This window comes from Prorops nasuta, unplaced genomic scaffold (assembly GCF_024137725.1).
Source record: "Prorops nasuta isolate Cenicafe-Biocafe unplaced genomic scaffold, Cenicafe_Pnas_1.2 PNAS00003, whole genome shotgun sequence".
Classification (NCBI taxonomy): domain Eukaryota; kingdom Metazoa; phylum Arthropoda; class Insecta; order Hymenoptera; family Bethylidae; genus Prorops; species Prorops nasuta.
Window position 1 is genome coordinate 741,799 of NW_027116800.1, and position 15,053 is coordinate 756,851.

The 15,053-nt window shown below is 31.4% G+C and overlaps 2 protein-coding genes across 5 annotated transcripts; both read left to right on the forward strand.

The window, feature by feature from the left end:
• Nucleotides 1–339: 339 nt before the first annotated feature.
• LOC136786259 (adenosylhomocysteinase-like 1) lies at nt 340–8,829 on the forward strand. 4 transcript variants are annotated; one of them, XM_066724781.1, is made up of 11 exons: nt 347–471; nt 2,778–2,825; nt 3,683–3,767; nt 4,379–4,572; nt 4,744–5,068; nt 5,163–5,313; nt 5,375–5,527; nt 5,605–5,770; nt 5,934–6,180; nt 6,247–6,367; nt 6,441–8,829. In XM_066724781.1, exons 1-11 carry the CDS (start codon nt 370–372, stop codon nt 6,445–6,447), a joined length of 1,599 nt encoding a protein of 532 aa, XP_066580878.1. In that variant the 5' UTR covers nt 347–369; the 3' UTR covers nt 6,448–8,829. The 4 variants fall into 4 exon arrangements, with proteins under 4 accessions (XP_066580880.1, XP_066580881.1, XP_066580878.1 ...); XM_066724782.1 differs by having other exon boundaries at nt 4,391–4,572; XM_066724783.1 differs by lacking the exon at nt 2,778–2,825 and having other exon boundaries at nt 340–471.
• Nucleotides 8,830–9,228: 399 nt separating this feature from the next.
• On the forward strand, nt 9,229–14,934 carry Shark (SH2 ankyrin repeat kinase). Its single transcript, XM_066747174.1, has 16 exons — nt 9,229–9,375; nt 9,787–9,841; nt 9,928–10,030; nt 10,176–10,307; nt 10,504–10,667; nt 10,742–10,927; nt 10,999–11,083; nt 11,165–11,323; nt 11,410–11,615; nt 11,690–11,854; nt 11,924–12,113; nt 12,188–12,435; nt 12,510–12,618; nt 12,693–12,861; nt 12,930–13,056; nt 13,154–14,934. The coding sequence occupies exons 1-16, from the start codon at nt 9,281–9,283 to the stop codon at nt 13,349–13,351; spliced, it is 2,391 nt and encodes a 796-aa protein (XP_066603271.1). The 5' UTR covers nt 9,229–9,280; the 3' UTR covers nt 13,352–14,934.
• Nucleotides 14,935–15,053: the final 119 nt, after the last annotated feature.

Consider the following 15,053-nt stretch of genomic DNA (forward strand, 5'->3'; position numbering starts at 1 on the left):
TTTTCGAAATGTTCATACACTTCATACGTTATTCCTTCCCACTCCTACCCACTATGTTCAGGGCAGTGTATCTATCTTATTATCCCGTGTACATCCGCATTTTCTATTTAAATCTTAAAGCAATTTACAAAATAAACTTATTTAATTAAATTTTGTTTTCTCAAAATCTGATTAAGCCAGGAAATTAGGAGAAATGTGCTTCTAAATTATATTATGTTTAATAAATTGTTCTAATGAAGAAGTCGAGTCTAATAAAAACCGAGGAAAAATATTTTTGAGTATTCTAGGAACGGCCCTGAGCTGTGTTTTGCGCTATCTGTGTGGTCAGGTGATTGACTAAATGCAAACTAAAGTTTGGTAAAATAAAAAATGGCTGACAGCGGGGATGGACAGAATAATATCTCGTCTGGAAAAGAGGCTAGAAATACCGTCATTGATGGGCCAATTACTGATCCAGCATCGAGCAATAAGGTAATTAACAGTGGCCACCAAACTTATAACAAAAATACTGACTTTTTCACAATCAAATTTCATGCTTGACACCTGAGATTTACCGCTGTCAAGTACTTCGCAGTTATCAGTACTCGTCTCTCTTTTTAAATGATAATCAATATTTTTTGTCAATGCAAACACGGTGGAGGGCCAGCTTCGACAAAGCTTGCTTTGTTAAATTTAAGAATAATTAAGTTAACTTGATAAAAACCAATGAAAATGTTAAATGTCATTCTAGTGCTATTGTTACTTGCTTATTTTTATTTTCTGTACCTTGCTTTAACTTCTAAAGATTCTATAATATACATCTTTTCTTTTTAAATATTTCTCTTTCACTCATCTATGAAAAGCCTTGTACTATTCTGAAACCTATTTGTTATGGTTACATAACTCGCTCATGATGCTAATTAACAGAGAGACAGAGAGAGTTATGTATACAATCTATTTATTATTTAGACAGTGTCTTTTAACACTGTTGAAAACTTTAAATTTATTATGTTCATAGAAATGTAGACTGACTAGTATGGAATAATTTTACATAAAAGTTATCAATTGAATAAAATGTTTGATTTAGAAAGCTATATTAATTTTTTCCAATAATCAGTGAAAGAATTTTACATAATATGTACTTGTATTGTACTACTGTAAAATATAGTACAGAAAAAAAATACAAATTACTTTTATGAAATATTGTATAATTTTATACTAGAGAAAATCTTTTTTAAGATGCTATTTCTTGGGTAACAAAGTGTTTTGAAAAAAGAGATCAAGAAATATTTGCTTTATATAACTGAAGCAGGCATAAATTGGCTATTTAATATTCCAAATGCATAACAGAGAGACAATTTTTATCCAAGACAAAATAACAGCTGTCTTATATACTAACTGTTTCTTAAACCGAAGCTGCTGAAACTCAAGCTTTAGGTTTCCTTTTCCTTTTTTCGCAGTAATAAGTGTTCCAAGATTTTATTAAATAAATTATTTAAGTCTTGTCTGATGATACTGTGATAACAATGTTTAAGTAGGATTTAAAATGTGACGAAAATTCCATAACTGTACGTAAACATTTATGTTGAAACAATTTAACACAAATTACATTGTTTAATATTTCTCTCTATTTTATATTCAATGATACTTTTTGGTTTTACAAGAAAATAAAAATTTCTTTAAACTTGTATTTATTGACAACTAAATAATTGCCAGTATAATAAATATTTTGTTTCTTTTTGTAATCTAATTTTTCTTTGTACAAATATTTGTTGTGTATACTGGACTTAGGATTTTATATTATTATTAAGAATGATGAATCTGTAAAGGTAAATGCATGCTTGCCCCTAAACTGCTTATATTATAATAAAAATAATGCTTATATTATTTTACATATAGAACATTTTTCTCACAGTAGTCCGTAGGTTCGGTACCAATCACTCATACATCGCTCATTTTTAATGCTACACTTACACCTAACGTTTTGTTATCATAATAAACTCTTAGAATTGAATACCTACTGTAAATACGATGATATTCAATCTATAGAGTTTATCACGACACCAAAGCAGTTATAGATGTAAGCGTAACATAAGATTAGTAACACTTTAGACGCGGCACTACTATTTGCACCAAAATTTTTATTATTATTTATTATTATAGTTTTCGCGAGTATACAGCGAAATTCAAAAGCGAAATTTCACTTTAAATTTGCGATTTTTTAAAATGCTTCGAATTAATTATTCAATAAAATTTAGGTAATAAAAAATCAAGAATTTTTTTTTGAAATTTACTATAAATTTTTTTATTTCACTTATTCGAAAAATAATACATATCTCACTTTGGGCTTAAATATATTGAAACCCTGGAATTGTTTGGTAATCTTGTTTGCCATAAGCCGATTAAATTAAGAATTATTGCGGATTTTACTTGCTTCTTTCCTTCTGTTTGTAAATCTTAGTGAACATACAATAAAATTGTTAACATAAGTAGGAAAAGGATTAGACATAATTCTAGAATGAAAGTATATAGAAGCCCGAAAGATTGATCGATAAATCCAATTGGCCATCAAAAATTTGTCAAGCAAACGTTTGTCAACAAGTGTTTGTAAAGAGCAATAGACAAAAATGAGTGTGCTTTTTTCGCTCGCGTATGCAAAGAATGAAAGAAAGAAAATAAAATCGTAAGAATAAAACCAAAACAAAACATCCAATTTGGGCGTTTCGTACCAAACTACGGACTGTTAATCGGACTCTAGCTGCAAATGAATCATGAAATGGTGGTTATTGTGATTTCAGAGCCTAGAGGCATCAAATAATGCCTTTCACGGCGCGAGAACAAAATTAGTAAGTAAGAAAATATTTGTGTATCAAACAGCAACGTAATCTTGTTATACCCTTCAGCCATAGAATAATCCTTGCTAATTCCTCAGGGCTGCTTTAATTCATCCCGACTACGTAATATGGTATGCGTCGATGGAAATTTCATTCATGCCTATTAGTCCATTATCAGTCGCAGACCATTTTATGAGATAATCTTGTACTCGTTAGATCTCTTATGTAAACATGTTCCCCTATCTAGCGAACGAAAACATGTTTCGTTTCAAAATGCTGCAGCATTTTACTTTGAACATGTTTTTCAGTTTAGTTGGAAAATTTCTTACACACTGTTAACATCTACTCAATCCTTTCGTAAAACAAAAAAAGAATCAATATTCACTTACATTTCTATCGTGTGATTCATGAAAGATGCAATATTTGTTTATATATAATATCCTTATATAAACGTTTTACAATCGATAATGTCCCATAAGGATGAATCCTACCAAGTCTGATTAACCCACGAGTCAAAGTGGTATAGTTCTACACGAGCCGTACCACTCTAACTAATAGTTAGTTTAATCAGACATGATATAAGGATACACCCTGAGAGTTGTTTACTTCAATGTTTCTTGTCGGACGTGTCAATTTTGTACGTACTCAGCACACGATTTATTTTTGTCTCAACATGTCCATCTTTATTCCGTTACTCAACTTAACTTGAGAAAGCAATGCAAGATTCTCTCAACCCCATCCCAAATGTTATCAAGTAGCACCATTTGCACCATTCTGTTTCTAGTTTCTTTTACCTATCGCAATTTTTGTTGCAAAATATACGTTATTTTTTTTATTTTTTCTTAATAACAGAATACTGATTTTTTTAGGACTCTAAATCCGGTGCTTTAAAGAAGTCCAGTCGATACCGGAGTCGTTCATTGTCCGCAAGCAGTGCGGATAGTTATAGTTCTGGTAAGAAATATCAAATACTAAATTTTATTATTTGTTTAGCTTGAGCTCTCTCCTATATTGTCAATAACACAATTGTTAAATGTGTCTGTCGTGCATTAAAATATGTGCTCTAGAAATTTTATTTTATAGCTACTATAAATAATTTTTTTAACGCAAAGCGTGCCACACGAGCTTTTTGAAAATTCGACAGAGTAAACGGTAAACATTTAGCAATTTGTTGGTTTGTGACCAAGAAATAACTTACAGTGTTTGTATAGCAGCCAAATCATAATAAATTTAATGCATGCATGACACGTACGACAGACGTGGCACGCAATGCGTTAAACAAGTTTCCTTTGTATTGATTCAGAGATAATTTATTTACAAATGGCGTCCACCAGAAATAGATATTACAGCTAATCACCCTTGTGTTAATTTGCGCTTAATTTTTATAAATACAAATGCCCAACGTGCTTAGAATAGATGTTCCATTTTCATGACACATTTATTTTTTTAAGTTCAATACACAATAATAACTAATAGATTAATTTCAGCCAATTCACAACAATCACCTCACTCTCATTGTGTGTTGTGTCACTAATATTAGCCATTTCGCCGTTTGTTGTACTTAGCATCTTATACAGGAAGTTCGTCCGATGAAGGTGATGTATCCCCCCGCGAGAAGATCCAAAAAACCGATAAGGGCTTCACAGACTTTTGCGTCCGCAACATCAATCAACATGCTTTTGGTCGAAGGGAGATTGAAATTGCTGAGCAGGAGATGCCAGGAATTATGGCGCTACGTAAAAGAGCAGCTGATGATAAGGTGATTGACTCATTTTTCCTGTACTCTTAAATTAAAGAAAATTTCTAATTATTCTAATTCATGTCTGAATCTTAAATAAAAATAAACTAAGATATAATAAGAGATAATTCTGTATTTTTGGCAAACTTTTTCTTTCATTGTTCATCAATATATGCAGTTTTTCTTCTACAGCCGTTGAAAAATGCAAAGATTGTCGGTTGCACTCACATAAATGCACAAACGGCGGTTCTAATCGAGACCCTGGTGGAACTTGGGGCTCAAGTTAGGTGGGCAGCATGCAATATTTATTCAACTCAGAATGAAGTTGCCGCGGCATTGGCGTATGCCGGCTATCCAATCTTCGCATGGCGTGCAGAAACTGAAGAAGATTTCTGGTGGTGCATCGATAAGTGCGTAGCAGCTGAGAATTGGCAGCCCAATATGATCTTGGATGACGGTGGGGATGCAACTCATTTAATGCTCAAGAAATACAATGCCATGTTCAAACTGATTCAAGGTGTTTTATCAATACTGTAAAAGAGTAATAAGCTTTTCCTCAATTGCATTATTGTATATTGTTGAGAGTAATTTGTGTATATGTATTTTAATAGGCATTGTAGAAGAGAGCGTTACCGGTGTACATAGGCTATATCAATTATCTAAAGCTGGTAAATTGACGGTGCCAGCAATGAATGTGAATGACAGTGTGACGAAAACAAAGTTTGACAACCTTTACAGTTGTCGTGAAAGCATTATCGATAGGTAAGCTACGAATAGGAATTTAGCGATAATGAAGGTACAATTTTACCGATTTTCTTTGTAGTTTAAAACGATCTACAGATGTTATGTTTGGTGGAAAACAAGTTGTCATATGTGGCTATGGAGAAGTTGGGAAAGGCTGTTGTCAAGCATTAAAGGGCTTAGGCTGTATCGTTTATATTACAGAGATTGATCCAATTTGTGCTTTGCAAGCTAGGTAAAATTCATGTTTGGTCGATAATTGTTATTACACATATGTGTCATTAGATTTCTAGTAATGCATTATGTTTTCAGTATGGACGGTTTTCGAGTAATGAAACTGAATGAAGTTATCAGAAATGTCGATATTGTAGTGACCGCAACTGGGAACAAAAATGTGGTAACGCGAGAACACATGGATAAGATGAAAAATGGCTGCGTAGTTTGCAACATGGGCCACAGCAATACGGAAATAGATATAGTACGTTCTTATTTATAACAGTAATACCTTAAAAATAAAGTTTAGATGTTGAATTCTTCTTTTGAACTGACACTGCAGAGGAAATATATTTATATCTTCTATTTCACAATAAAAAATATAAATTAATGATAAAAGATTGATACTTTTAATATGTTATTAACAGAACAGTTTACGCACTCCTGATTTAACATGGGAGAAAGTAAGATCACAAGTAGATCACGTAATTTGGCCAGATGGAAAGAGGATTGTACTTTTGGCAGAGGGTCGTTTGGTCAATTTGTCTTGCTCCAGTATTCCTTCTTTTGTAGTCTCTATCACAGCTGCCACGCAAGCTTTGGCCCTTATTGAATTGTTCAATGCTCCGCCTGGTCGATACAAAAGTGACGTCTACTTACTGCCGAAGAAAATGGGTGAGCTCGATATATAACGATCTTATAATGTTTAAGTCTGGTACCGTAAACAAGTGCATTTTATAGATGAGTACGTAGCTTCGTTGCATTTGCCAACTTTCGATGCCCATTTAACAGAATTGACGGATGAGCAAGCAAGATATATGGGTCTTAATAAGGCTGGACCTTTTAAGCCTAATTATTATCGGTAACAATCCTTTCAAAGAATTCTTATAGTTATAAATAATCTAATTCTGATATAATCGTAGCTTGTTTTGCAGGTACTGAAAACGGTTAATTACTAAGTAAATGTAAATTGCTGATAAGTAAAACATCAACAATATTGAAATAGTGATGGCGCTTGTAAGAAACGATCATTTTACTTTTGTTTGCCAAGTTTTAGATAGTTAATGTTAATAATTATGGTGAGAAGCATTGTGTCACGAAATAGTTCAATGACACCTATATTGTATAAGATAGTAATAGCAATTTGTACTCACTATAGTATACCAACCAATAGCAGGCATTAAACCAGGATGTAAATAAGTACTATCAGTACATTTTAGCTTTGTTCCGATTTTTAAATTTTACTCTATAAGAAATTTAAGATCATAACTTAAATTTATTTTTTTTAACCTAAACCAGTAATGTAAAACCTTTCTCTGTTAACTGAAAATGGAATCTCGAAATCTATTTTACATAAATATTTTCAAAAAGCATAAATATATTTTTAAGATTTATAAAAAGTCTAGATTTTTCTGTCAATAGTATTTTAAAACTTAAACGATTTTAACTTAATATATACACTTAACTGATATTTTCACCTTTTTAGCCTCATACGAATTCCCAAAGTGTTAGTTATGAGGCAGTAAAGCTGCCTCGTCAAAGAGTAATTGGTAATTCAATTAAAATGTTAATATTAAATCCTACACTCCGGCCAATTGTAAAATATATATATATATATATATATATATATATATATATAGGGAACTCAAATTCCGCTTAATGCTTGCAACTATTAAGTTTGCAGCACAGTTATAGTCTTGGTCCAGTTAGGACTTCACTATATTTGAGAGTTGTAAAGTAGAGTAAGTAATAAAAAATTCTTATTGTACATTTGTACAATGTTTGTAAGGAATTAAGAAAATTCGTTGCTCTGAGATACTTTGTTCCTCAGTAATGTATGGTATTACTATAAAAATAACTCCTAGACAATGATAATAAATATTTTATTAATATAATTAATATAGTGTATCATATCTTTGGAGTTTATATACTATATTAATATTATTAATCAGTATTAAACCAATACCTAATATGTACATGTGAAACAGTCTTCAACAGACTTATCATAATGAAGAAGCTTTTCTTAATTTAAGAAATTTAATAATTTCCCTTCTCTTACAGTTTCACAGTATCATAACTAAATATTTATTTTGTGAAAATCATTCCGCTTGAGATTTTTGCTCTACATAATTCTCAACAATTCAATGTTTCATGTGTATATACAATAGTTATCACAAATAGGGATAAACAATGTTTGTATTATGGTATTATTAAACAATTGTTGTATGAATAGGTTCAAATGAGATCAAAAGTTTGTATGACTGATGTTTAAACAATAATTACGCATTACGGTAAAGTAATTATCAAAGAAAAAAAACATTTTCTCTGTACAAAAATTTCTGCAATAAAAAACAAATCGAAAACAATACTAAAAATGGTTACTTGAAAATTCAACAAAAAAAATAATGGACATTAATAACTTCGTATGTTTACATAAGTGGAAAATTGAAAATAAAATTATAAGTGTAAACTGACTCATCGGTTTTGCTCCCGAGATTAGAAACATATATTCTGCTGGTATTAAAATATCTCGATCGTCAAATTTTTGGGAACAGAATCGATGCAAGCTAGTATATATATATATATATATATATGTAAGCACCAATAAATTGTGTAATGGCCTAATTAAAGGAAAACCCTTGTTTACTTGAAGAAATTATATTTGTAATAATAAGAACTTTGTACAGAATTACGTTCACCACCAATCGCATAACTATTATGGTTTATAAAAAACTTTAATATTCCATCTGAATTGTTCATATTGTCTGTTGGGAAAAATGTATAATGTATTAATAACTAATTTACCAGCTTAAGGTAAAAAATCCATACCAATATTAAAACTTCAGATCAAATCTTTTGTTTAAAACTTGCTATATTAGTCCGATATTGGTGAGCGCAGAATTGAATCAAGGAGTTGTCTCTCGCATGTAGTTAATCATGCCGTATGAAGTGAATCACTACCAGTCGCGGACATGGTAATAAGTTACTTGTGTGTGAAAACTCCCTGATTCATTTCTACATTGTACTGTGCCATGTAAAGGATATAAAGGTCTAAGCTTTGTTGAAATAATCTTATCTACTAAATTTACTACATTTTTATAATAAATTCATTCAATTAATTTTTAATTACTGAGAAATATTAAACTCTCGTTTAGATAAGTATTAATTACAATAGTTGAAAAATTATGTTCTCTTTTCTGTGTCAGAGTATAAATATTCTGACAATAAATGTCAAGATAAGATGTATCAAAAAATTTGCATTGAGATATTATTCATAGTATTTTTGTAAGGCTTTACGCTACAAATAAATGCATATAATGTTAATCTGCTGATAAGTTAAATAAATTTTTTTTCGTAATTCCTATGCATCACACATCATATGTCAAGTATTTTCATCAAGAGACACGGTAGTGTCTTAACAGCAAGGAATTTAAAAGTCGCTGTGATATACTACTATCTTTTACACTTAGCTTGATACTTTAATTTTTCAATTAGAAATATTTTCTTTTTGCAGATAATTAATTTTTTTTTTCAAAGTATTTTAGTGTTTATGGCAATGAGCGGCAGCATGTTTTGGCGACCAGCTAAAATTGGTTGTTTATTACTAACTATTTAACTATACCAGACTATACTAGCTAACTGTCTAGCTAGCACCAACTACTACTACTACCCTACCAGTAACTCCAGTAAGTATAGTACCAGACCAGAGTAGCACCGAGCGGCGAGCAACCGTGCGACGTGCGTGCACCCTGTGCACCGTGGCCACCGTGTGGCAATGGCACGGTGTTATGACTGGTATGAGTGGTACATACCAGTACATACTATCTGGTACATACTAAGACTAGAGATATGGCACCGTATGGATAGCTGGTATGACACTTGGCAGTATAAATAATAGTAGCATCCATGAAGGTTGCTTGCATCAGTGCATTAGTTGCAGATGTAGTCAGTAGAAAAGTGAACGTAGTGGTTCTGTAGTTTCTGTATAGTTTACAGTACGTATTCATAGGTATTTTATAGAAACAGCGTATAAAGTGTAGGTAAACAGCGAGCCAGCGAGCGCCGTGTATCACAGAGAGTCACAGATCACAGCTGTCTACCCTGTCTGTACTGTACTGTCTGTAACTGTCTGTGGCTGTCTGTTCACGGCTCACGTTGTTGACTGTTGTATGCATATCAGTATATGCTCTGTATCCTGTAGCAGCAGTATCAGTTGAACGCGCCCAATTTCCATCTGATTTCCCATTTAGTTCTATTTGGTCTTCTTTTCCATACTTGCAGTTTAACTTTTTTGAATGCTTGCATTTCCATGGAGGTGGAATCACAATCTTTATTGGTTGGTCAGCCTTTTAATTTTGACAAAACGAATATTTCTTAAATGTCTCTAATTTGAAATGCAAAATACGCTTTAACGCGATTCAGTCACAACTACAGCGTCATTATTCGGATATGACTTCCGAAGAATGCATACGATGGTATCATGGAAAATTAACTCGGGACGGAGCAGAGAAGCTGCTGAAAAAAGGTTAGTAATAAAAAGCTTATTTTTGATCTTTTTTCTTTTCTACCAGAAAAATAAAATTTTTTTTACATTATGAAATCTAATCAAAAACGCATTCACTGGTAGAAGTCTAGTATTATATTGTTAAAGTGAATTGTTTCCTTTGTAGAAGAAGATGGAACATTTCTAGTAAGGGAAAGTAGCTCATCATCAGGGGATTACGTGCTTTCAGTACTGCACAATAATGATGTTATTCACTATCAGATTAGGAAACACGGAGAAGATGCTTTTTTTTCTATAGGTAAAGAAAAATTTCTAATATATTCCTATTCGTAAAAAAGTATTTTTACTCTAATGTATAAACTAATTTCTATTGTTATCTGCAAACTTATTTATTAGGATAAGGGGCAAGTTATATGATACTTATTTATGCTTTAATGTTTTAAGTAACAACTTTTTTTATGATCTTCAAATTGATTGTAATACTATTTTTATAGATGACAAAACAACAATACATGGTCTTGACACACTAATAGAATATTACCAAGGTGAAGATCATGGCCTGGAAATTAAGTTGCGAACTGCTTGCAGGGGCATATCCCCTCCTCATGATACAAGAAGACATGGTCGTACAAACTTACTTCACAGAGCAACTATTCAGGCAAGGGAACTAAGAGATATTAAGGTTTTTTCTTTTATTTAACAAATTACTTATACAAGATTAATTTTTTACAGGGAAATTATACTGTTGTATCTGAGCTACTAAAATGTGGTTACAGAAGTTTAGAAGCAAAAAATCAATTAGGTCAAACTGCTGTGCATTTGGCAGCAAAAAATGGAGCTGATGAAATTTTAGAAAAGCTTATACAAAGTAAAGCAAATGTGAATTGTCGGGACACTGCAGGATATACCCCACTTCATGTATGCCATCTAAGCTTATAAATTATTATCTAAATTATTCAGGTTTTATAACTATTAATATTTTATTTTAGTATGCTTGTCAAAGCAATTTACCTAATACAGTTATAGTATTGATATCAGGAGGGGCAAATATGCAAGTTCGTCATACTGAAACAGGTAAACATAGTAAAGATGATTAAAAAAAGTATTGATAGGATATTATATTTATTAACAGGATACCTTAATCTTTGTTTTAAGGTATGGTACCATTACATGAAGCTGCAAGTCGTGGTCACAAAAATGTGATTCAAGTATTACTATCTGCAAATGCACCTGTTAATCCTAGAACTATAAATGATATAATACCTGCAGAATTAGCAGAAAAAAATGGACACTTGGAATGTGCAAAATTGTTATGTATGTTTCATGTTTTAGGGCCATATGAATTAATTTTTAACTTAGTAATGTTACTAACTTTTAATAATTTATTATTCTTTTAACAGATAATTATCAAGTACCTGCAGCAAAAGAAAACCGTAGTAACTGGTACCATGGTACTTTGGATAGAGCAGAAGCTATTGAGCTTTTGCACAAAAATGGTGATGTAGATGGATCTTTCTTGGTAAGAGTTAGTGACCGCCATGGAGGCACATATGTTTTAACAGTTATGTATCATAGGCAATCATATCATTTTCAAATACAGAAGAAGGTAGGCTTTTATCATTTAATTTTAATTTTTACAACAGAAACCATCAAATCCTTTAATTATAACATTTATTATAGAGTGAATTTTTATACATTGATAATGGTCCATATCTTTCATCTTTGGAACATGTGGTAGAACATTATCAAACCATTCCAGATGGTCTTCCTGGACCGTTGCTTCATCCAATTCCACCTGATCCAAGGCCACCTGTTCCTGAAATGCCGCCTTTTATTTTTAATGGGGTAAACACCTTTGCCATCATTTGTAATATGTTTGTAGAAAAATTGCAAATTCACATAAATATTTTATAGAAAACTCTTCCTAAAACGAAAAAACCTTCACATGCATTAGACGAAACTAGAAGCTTAAGACAGAGTGATAATTTTTCTGATGATTCAAATTATAAAGAAGATGAGCCATATAGCAATAGTAATACAAATCTCCAAGAAAATCCAGCAAATGTTAAGTACTATACAGATGAAGCAATAACAGGAGTTGCAGGTAAAAATATCTTGATGCATTAAATTGCTTAATAAAATGAAAATACTTTTACCTGAATATCGTTTTTTGTTTAGATTTTATACCTGGAGAAAACCTTATTCTTGGTGAAGTTTTGGGAGAAGGAGAGTTTGGTGCAGTATATGAAGGTATATATGAGACTCCTTTAGGAAAACAAGAACCTGTTGCCATTAAAACACTTCGTGAAAGTCACGATGATGCTTTGAAAGAAGAATTTTTAAAAGAAGCACGGCTAATGACAGTTTTAAATCATCATTGTATTGTTAAGTTAATAGGATTTTCAGTAGGCCCGCCGCTCTTAATGGTAAACATCTTTTCTTTATTTATTCATTCAAATAAATGTTATTGTTTATTTTTAATGTATAATTAATAATACAGATTCAAGAATTGGTATCTCTTGGTTCGATGCTAGCTTATTTACTTGAATTCCCTGATAGAGTCAGTTCTGATTATGAATTAAAAATTTGGGCCTCTCAAATTGCTTGTGGTAATTTATTTTTTCTCTTTTACATAAATAAAAAAAAGTGTTTATGATAATATATAATTAATTTCACTGTTTAGGTATGAAATATTTGGAAGAAAAGAGGCTTGTTCACAGGGATTTAGCTGCGAGAAATATCCTACTTGCTTCACGACATCAAGCAAAAATTAGTGACTTTGGTTTATCTAGGGCCTTTGGTTCTAGCGATTATTATAAAGCTACGCAAGGCGGAAAATGGCCTATTAAATGGTATATACATAATCGAGATATTACAAAAAGATGGTTTAATTATAAACAACTACAAAAATTATTTATAGGTATGCTCCTGAATCATACAATTTTGGTACTTTTTCACATGCAAGTGATGTTTGGAGTTTTGGCGTAACCCTGTGGGAAATGTTCTCTTATGGACAACAGCCTTATGGTGATCGTCGTGGTGTTGATGTTAGTAATTTAATAGTATAGGATATATGTATATTATGTTTTAGCTTTAATTAAATATAAGTTATTTTTCAATAGATATAAAATTTTATATTTTTAGGTCATCCAGTTAGTTGACAAAGGTGAGAGACTCGAGAAACCAGAAAAATGTCCTGATCATATTTATTTTGTCATGCAAAGTTGTTGGTCTTACTCTCCAGTAGATCGTCCAACATTCAAGGATCTCTTAGACATATTCAGCAGTGATACAGATTATGCAAATATAAGAGAGCTTATTCCATCTACTGATATTAGTTGATAATATAATGTATATTTTATACATTGTTATAATTGAGGGAAATCGGTAATAATTTAAAACAGTGGAAATACTAATTTTTTCAATTATGGTAGTGTATAATCTGTAAAATTTAGAATCGTATTTACAACGGTACATTAATTTTAAGGTTCTTTTATAATCTCTAGACATGGACGTCATGCATTTAACCGCCGTTTTTATAAACTAAATTCAAACTTAACACTGTTTTAACTAAGATCAACTTGTTTCTCTTAAACCGTATCAGTATAATGCTTAGATGGGTCTTCATATTAAGTAATTATCCTTCATGATAATTGCTAAGTTGAGGTTATTAAAGCTTAGTTGGGCTTATAAATTTCTTCCAAGTTTCAGAAAGTTAATCTTTTGAATACAAATTTATTTGAAAAAGTTTTTGCGTTTGGAACAAATGTAATTCGCTGATGCATCGAGTATTATATATATAAAGGAAGTAGATGTTATGTTAGAATTCATTTCTATTTGAGTGATATGATGTAGACTTTAATTTTATCCTAATTTGAATGAAGAATCAGTAGGGCAATTCTGTAACTCTTATCGACAAATTTCGGTATCATTAGGCCGAAGTTAACAATAAATATCGGTACATGTAATGATAAATGTATATCTATATATCTGTATATATTATTTCGGCTCGTACCAATACCGAAAATTTTCGTTAAGGTTACAGTAGATTCGTCATCCCCAGCTTAGGCAAAACAAATGCATGACTAGTTCAAGCCTTCGAATATACCCAATGAATTAATTATGCTATATTGTACAGAGTATCCCGTTTTAAATGATTTGAAGTATTTGCTGAAATTTACTTTTTATGAAAAATTGTTTCAAACAAATTGCTTAACTTCGAGATGCACTTGGGGTAGTAGCATTATTCAGATTAATTTAATAGAACTTGGTAAGACGTAAAAGTTTGAAGGAAACTTTAGGATGAGTCCTACAATGCAATCTGATTTAGGGCAAGTAAAACTATCTCCAACTAACTTAAAAATGCTATATTCTACGTATAACAATATAGAATATTTATTTTAATTAAGTTGATTTTACTTGTCCATAGCTAATTACGGGTTAAAGTTGTATAGTTCCCGTCGTATGAATAACTATATCACTTTAACTCATAGTTAGTTCTTTAGCACAGTGCTTTGTGTAGGTTTAGATCAAGTAGTGGATTTGAATCTGAGCTTGAACCTTAGATGAGATACCAGACCAAGCCACATCTATTATGACTTACCCTTAAAGTCATTGTACTGCTGTAAATAACACTGTCGATAATCATAAAAGTGAATTTTTCGGAAATAGAGAAAAAAACATTAACAAATTATAATTTAAATTAAAACTTCTGAAGTGATTTCGAATTATTAAAAAACGTAGTCATAAGCTTAAGTGACTACAGCTAATTAAAAAAAGTGAATTAAGCTAATCTATTTGTTAAACTACGCAGTTCTGGAATTAGAAAAATATGAAATTAGCTTGTAACCTTGTAATTGAATCATTTTCTAGACTAAACAAAGCGAGGTTATCCAATTTGCGTGCATACGATTCACATGAATAGATTTCATACATTGTATCTATTCACATTTTATTTTACGGCATCCACCTACGTCATCTATCCAGCGTAGCGCTTAAACAAAAATAATTATAAAGGCTGGTTTACTGAATTAGACCAACATTT

Coding starts and splice junctions, on each gene's coding strand:
- Shark (XM_066747174.1), top strand. CDS start 9,281: ATGGCACGGTGTTATGACTGGTATGAGTGGTACATACCAGTACATACT. Junction 9,842..9,927: donor TGGAATCACAATCTTTATTG/GTTGGTCAGCCT, acceptor AACGCGATTCAG/TCACAACTACAGCGTCATTA. Junction 12,436..12,509: donor TAGGCCCGCCGCTCTTAATG/GTAAACATCTTT, acceptor TTAATAATACAG/ATTCAAGAATTGGTATCTCT.
- LOC136786259 (XM_066724781.1), top strand. CDS start 370: ATGGCTGACAGCGGGGATGGACAGAATAATATCTCGTCTGGAAAAGAG. Junction 2,826..3,682: donor ACGGCGCGAGAACAAAATTA/GTAAGTAAGAAA, acceptor TGATTTTTTTAG/GACTCTAAATCCGGTGCTTT. Junction 3,768..4,378: donor TGCGGATAGTTATAGTTCTG/GTAAGAAATATC, acceptor TGTTGTACTTAG/CATCTTATACAGGAAGTTCG.